Source organism: Triticum aestivum, chromosome 6A, assembly GCF_018294505.1.
Source record: "Triticum aestivum cultivar Chinese Spring chromosome 6A, IWGSC CS RefSeq v2.1, whole genome shotgun sequence".
NCBI classification, from domain to species: Eukaryota; Viridiplantae; Streptophyta; class Magnoliopsida; order Poales; family Poaceae; genus Triticum; species Triticum aestivum.
The window spans coordinates 32,683,257-32,689,777 of record NC_057809.1 but is presented as its reverse complement, the minus strand read 5'-3'; the positions used below and the strand labels follow the sequence as shown (position 1 = coordinate 32,689,777).

The following is a 6,521-nucleotide window of genomic DNA, read 5'->3' as shown; positions in this document are numbered from 1 at the left end:
GGCCACCGGCAGCGGCGCCGCTGGGCTCGAGAGTTGGGTCGACGGTGGCCGGCGCGAGTTGGGGCGGAGGCGCCCGGCGCGAGAGGGCGAAGGTGGCCGGCGCGCGGTGTGGCGGCGGCGGCCGATCGGGACAAGGGTGGGTATTGGATAGCGACAAAGCCAGCCGTTTCGCACTTGGTTGAGAGCACCCGACAAGATAGCACCTGGACCACGCGCGCGACCGATCGGGACGACGAAAAAGTGCGCGTGCACTACGAAGGATTTAGGCTCTTTTTTTGTTTTGAGAAAACGATATGATAGGAAATGTTTTTTGAGAAAAAGGAAGCAAACAAGTAAGTGTGTTCGTGGGCCTTGTTTCTTCCAATGGGCCTGACTTCAATCTCATCTCACTGTGTCGCCTAGGTCACCCGCTTTCCAACCACAGCGTCAGTGTGGCGGCTGCTTCACCCATTGCCCCCTCCCGCATGAGCGACATGTTGCCGCCGGCGGCGGCGCCGCCGCTCGACGACGAGAACCTACTCACCGAGATCCTCCTCCGCCTCCCGCCGCTCCCGTCCTCCCTCCCGCGCGCATCCCTCGTCTGCAAGCGCTGGCGCAGCCTCACCTCCGACCCAGCCTTCGCCCGCCGCTTCCGCCTCCACCACCGCCGAAACCCTCCCCTCCTCGGTTACTTCCACGGAGTTTTTGACGGGCTCCCCTTCGAACCTGTCCGCTTCGAGCCTACTCTGGAGGCCCCCAATCGCGTTCCGCCCGGGCGCCTCTCCTTGCAGCTTGACTCCAACCTCCGTGTACTCGGGTGCCGCCATGGCCTCGTGTTAATCTTGGACTGGCCCCAGCTCCTGGTGTGGGACCCCTTCGCCGGCCACCAGCACCGCCTAGCCTATCCCCCGGGGTTCGATCCGGACAAGTCCAACGGGGCGGTGCTCCGCTCTGCTGCCGGTGCCGGCGAGGTTCACTTCCAGTTCCAGGTCGTCGTGTCAGATTATTACGAGACCTGTGTTTACTCGTCAGAGACTGGGGCGTGGGGTTCTCTAATCTCAACCCCAACTCCATCCGGGAACTCCCCTGACAGTGACACCAGGGTTCGGGAACTCCAATTATGGAAGAGGAAGACCGGTTTCGATGGCGTTGCATCATGGGAGATGGGAAGAACTGTTGAACTGGGCAAGCTTTTCTCTATGGATTCACATGATTTCTTGACCATACAAGGGTACGCCCAGGACAATAATTTGGTGTTCCTGTGGACCGGTAGGAGCGTCTTCATGGTCAAGCTTGAGCCATTTCAGTGCGAGAAACTTTTAGACACCAACAAGTGGGATCGTTATTATCCATTTGAAACCGTCTATGCTACAGGTAAAATATCATGCCTTTGCACTGCTGGTACAACAAAACCAAGTTACTTTTGATAATTGGTTCTGTTGGAATGCCTTTCACATCCTTTCATGTTAAGCCAACAACTTTAGTATTGTTGCATCGATTGTTCTTTTGCTGCTTGTTGACTTCAACATATTGCAATGGCGCTCTGTAAGTTTTTCTTCCCATGCTTGTTTGGTGCTTATGTAACTGTTATGATCTGGAAAAATAATTCCTCGTAGTGTCTGGTTTAGTTTAGTTTATGCCACAACGTCTGCTTCTGTAGCCAAGGTTTGTGAATTCTTTGAACAGTAATTGAACAAAATTTCATTGTTGCCTGCCTATTGACATATGCAAGAATGGTATAATTATAGTTCTAGTGCATAGCTGCAGTGCAGTTCTTTCTCAAGATACGTATATTACAGTTCAAACCTAAAAGTTGAACAATGAAATTTAGCTATAGGCTGTAGACATGTGTTGTGTGCGGTCTAATTTCTTCAATTGGGTCACCATAAGAGACTTCATACTGAACACATGAGCAAAATCATAAGACTAGATTTGTCATTGAAACTGTTTTCATCACGAATTACCCACTTTTATTTTTAAATTAGTGACATGATATGCTTGAAGGAGCACTCCGAGCTTTGTTTTGATGACATGCAGTGTAAAAAAGATGGTATCTATTAGGTACTGAAGGAAGTTTTAATTAATAAGACCCCTTGCTTGAAGATTCTATAGGATGATTTTTGTTAAATTCAAGTAGTTGGTGACTATCGAGCTCATATATTTCTGAAAGATGTGCCTATTAGCTAACCTGCTGCTTCTGCTTTTCTACTCCACATGAGCCCCTCATATGCCCATGATAACAAAGAATATTCCAATTGAATTGGTAACCTAGATTGTTGAAAGTGTGCCATTACACCACAAATTACCAGCTGACAATCTCTGTTTCCATTGCTGTTTTTGCCAACAATGGCGAGATGACTGAACTTTGGTGTATTTGGTACAATTTCCTTGTGGCGAAGCTAATATTTACTGTTTGAATAATAGAAACTTGTGAGGTTGCATAACTTCAGCGTCTTTCCATGGACGAATAGTACTAATGGTTTGACTGGTGTCGTTGATTCTTCCACAGGTACCTAGATTTGTATTCTGGCTGCCGAGATGCAGGAATTGGCTTCTTCAATGTGGGTTCATCAATTTTCTATACCTCACTGTTCATGTGAAGATCAATGGTCTATGTTGCATGCATGGTCAACTAGGAAGTGGAATCGTAGGATTGATCATTAATTGCTAACTTCCCTCCATTATCTTATTGCTGGACACAATTAGCCAACTGGCTTGATGAAGATACAGACTTGCTTGGGTTAATTAGCATTTGTGGTACATTTGCTTTATGCTTTCCAAGCAAGGTTGCCTGCCCAATGATCTTGGCTTACTGTCATGTGCGTGTATCTGTATGTGTGTGTTAATCTTCTCTCTGTTTCCGTTTGATTAGGTTCCATGTTGTATTAGTTTGGGAGATTTGACGTTGTATTCCTGCTTATGTCCATTTAGTGTGCGTGTTCTGTTGATTTTTTAATCTGATTTTGGCTAATGAATGTTGGCATACACTTGCCTGCCTGGTGCCATTTGCTGCTGCATAGCAAGCGTTTCGACCAGCAATGGCGGCAATGCTTTCATCATGCATGCATGTTTTCAGAAGTTTTGTGTTTATATATTAGCGAATACTAGAAAGGGAACATAGGGCATTTCGACACTGGATGGTGAGTTTACTCCATAGGGACCACTGGCTAGACCCTCCTCTTCCTTGCATATTAGTCTAAGTCTGTTGATTTTCTCTCCAAATTATTCCTGATGATACCGTCGCGCTGACATTGTTCATGCTGGCCAATTTCTGTATGGGTGTATCAATTGGTTAGTATAACAAAGACGCAAAGCACCAGCAGAGCGAGCTTCCTCCCTGCCAGCATTCTGTCGCGATCAGGAGATTATTGCTGTGTCTCCAACTCAGCCAGCTCAATGATGAAGCCTTGCAGGTCCGTTTCTGATCTCCATTGGCCACACCGTAAAAGATGCCATGGACCATGGCGAAACCAAGCGGTGCCTGTTGGATAAGTCTGTGTACTAGGGTTTTTGTGGGGCTGCAGCACATGATCCTTATGGCAGTTAGGATAGAGTTCCTGACCATCAAAGACTGGCAGTTAGGATAGCATCTTAGACCAGCATCTTAAACTAGCATCTTAGACTGGCATCTTAGTAGCATCTCAGCATATGCTTGGCTGGCTAGTAGCCTATAAGTATGTATCCCCAACTCATCAGGTTGGCATGGCATTGTGTGAGAAATAAACCAACGAAAATTGTCCCAACTCTTCTAGTGTCATCCACAACTATCAATGCTCAGGTTCAAAGGTCTAACAAGTGGTATCAGAGCCTCGTTATCTTGTACCCTGAGCATTTCCTGCGAGCAGCCCAAGTCGGTAGCAGCAGCTGCTCCGTCTGCCCCTGGTTACTTTCCTCCCTCCGGACTGTCGAGCAGCAGTTCGTCTTCAACAGCCTCCTCTTCATGCAACAGCCCCCCTGCAGCGAGCCATGTCTGCAGGTCGCTCTCAGCACACGGCTACCTCGAGCATGCGGCGCCGGCAGGAGGCCGAGCGCGCCGTGGCAGAGGAGCGTGAACGAGCAGCTGTAGCAGCAGCTGCTGCGGCAGCAAGGGTGTCAAGGCTGGCTGCAACGGAGCTGGCATCAGCCAAAGAGGAGGTAGAAGCAGCCAAGGCGGAGTTAGAAGCAGCAGCACCAGACGCAGCACGTGAGGCTACGGCGGATGCCAAAGCACTCCGCGGCGGCTCCAACAGCTCTAGCAGCTCCGCGCCTGCGAACGACGGCGCTGACGCAGACCGCGCCAAAGTGGCGCAAGAGCGGACGGCGCAGTGGGCAGCCGAGCACGCCCGCGCTCCAGGTGGAGGTGCGCACCGCGACGGCGGCTGCAACGACCAGGACCGCGGCCTCTACGAGGTCCGGACTGTGGTCAGGGATGTTGGTCCCAGTGCTGGGTGGCCTACCCTCACTAAAACCAACTACGTCGAGTGGGTCGGGATCATGAAGGTCAGGCTCCAGGTGTGGCGCATGTGGGAGGCAGTCCAGGACAGCAACGTCGACCACCAAGAGGACCGACGGGCGCTCGACGCCCTCATCGCCGCAGTCCCGCCCGAGATGCAGTTCTCGCTTTCCAGCAAGCGGACTGCCAAGGAAGCTTGGGACGCCATCGCCGTGGCACGCATCGGCAGCGACCGTGCTCGCAAGTCCACTTTGCAGGCACTTCGTAAGGAATGGGAGAGCCTGGCTTTCAAGCCAGGTGAGGACGTTGATGACTTTGCTCTCCGTCTCAACACTCTGCTGCAGAAGTTGGTGAAGTTTGGTGATGCCACCTACACCGAGGAGAGAGCTGTCGAGAAGCTCTTTCGGTGCATCCCCGAGAAGTACAAGCAGATGGCTCGGTCGATCGAGTCCTTGCTGGACCTCTCCACGATGACAATTGAGGAGGCGATAGGTCGCCTCAAGGTCGTCGACACCGACGAGCCACAACCTTCCTCGGGGCCCATCACAACCGGCGGGAAGCTGCTCCTAACTCGGGAGCCGTGGGATGCCAGCCTTGGTGACATGAAGAAGGGGGAGCCTTCTTCCACGACGGGCGGCCGCAAGCATGGCAAGCAGCGTAAGACGCGAAGAGGGCCCCCGGGCAGGGCACAAGGACGTGCCGAAGGGGACGCCCGCGGAGGCGCCAAGGACGGCGCCGCTGGCAAGCCCAAGCCGGCACAAGACAACAGCTGCCACAACTGTGGCCGGTTTGGCCATTGGGCCAATGAGTGTCGGCAACCACGACAAGGCCAGGCTCACGTCGCACAGGCGAAGGAGGAGGAGACGGCTCTGTTCATGGCGCATGCAAGCATTGAGCTATCTTCAGCGACACCAGTTACAAAAGCTCTCATCCACCTCGACGAGCCAAAGGCACACGCTCTTCTCGGCGATGCCTCCGGGAAGGATAAGACTACGGGGTGGTGCCTTGACACCGGCGCCACCCACCACATGACCGGTCGAAGGGAATTCTTCGCTGAGCTCGATTCCGATGCGCGAGGCTCCGTCAAGTTTGGGGATGCCTCCGCTGTGGAAATTAAGGGCGTCGGCTCCGTCATCTTCACCACCAAGACGAGAGAGCATCGACTGCTCACCGGTGTCTACTACATCCCCGCGCTAAGGAATTCCATCATCAGCTTGGGACAGCTGGATGAGAACGGCTCACGCGTGCTGATTGAGCATGGGGTCCTACGCATCTGGGATCGCCATGGTCGCCTTCTCGCCAAGGTACCCAGAGGTGGAAATCGACTCTACGTCCGTGATGTGCAGGTGGCACAACCGGTCTGTCTTGCTGTCCGTCGGGACGACCAGGCGTGGCAATGGCATGAGCGCTTTGGGCACCTTCACTTTGAGGCCCTGAAGCGTCTAAGTGCCAAGGAGATGGTACGAGGCCTGCCATGCCTCGACCATGTGGAGCAGTTCTGCGACATCTGCGTACTGACGAAGCAGAGACGACTCTCCTTTCCCCAACAGGCGAGTTTTCGGGCCAAGGAGAAGCTGGAGCTCGTGCACAGAGACTTGTGCGGCCCGGTGACGCCAGCCACACCAGGAGGTCGACGCTACTTCCTGCTGCTCGTCGACGATCTCTCTCGCTACATGTGGGCGATGATTCTCAGCAGCAAGGGGGAAGCGGCGGACGCCATCAGGCGCGCGCAGGCTGGTGTGGAGGCGGAGAGCGGCCGCAAATTGCGCATGTTGCGCACTGACAACGGTGGCGAATTCACGGTGGCTGAATTCGCATCGTACTGCGCCGATGAGGGCATCCAGCGCCACTACTCCGCGCCATACAGCCCGCAGCAAAACGGAGTCATCGAGCGGCGCAACCAGACGGTTGTGGGGATGGCTCGGGCTCTCCTCAAGCAGCGAGGGATGCCGGCTGTTTTCTGGGGAGAGGCGGTGCTGACGGCCGTCTACATCCTCAACCGCTCGCCTACTAAGGCACTCGACGGCAGGACACCGTATGAGGCCTGGCATGGGCGGAAGCCGGCGGTCTCCCATTTGCGGGTTTTTGGCTGTCTTGCGTTCGCTACGGA

General features: G+C 53.5%; 1 protein-coding gene across 1 annotated transcript; it reads left to right on the top strand.

Moving 5' to 3' along the window:
• The first annotated feature begins 465 nt into the window (after nt 1-465).
• LOC123130142 (putative F-box protein At3g16210) lies at nt 466-2,914 on the top strand. The gene is made up of 2 exons (XM_044550087.1): nt 466-1,353; nt 2,489-2,914. Exons 1-2 carry the CDS (start codon nt 474-476, stop codon nt 2,494-2,496), a joined length of 888 nt encoding a protein of 295 aa, XP_044406022.1. The 5' UTR covers nt 466-473; the 3' UTR covers nt 2,497-2,914.
• Nucleotides 2,915-6,521: the final 3,607 nt, after the last annotated feature.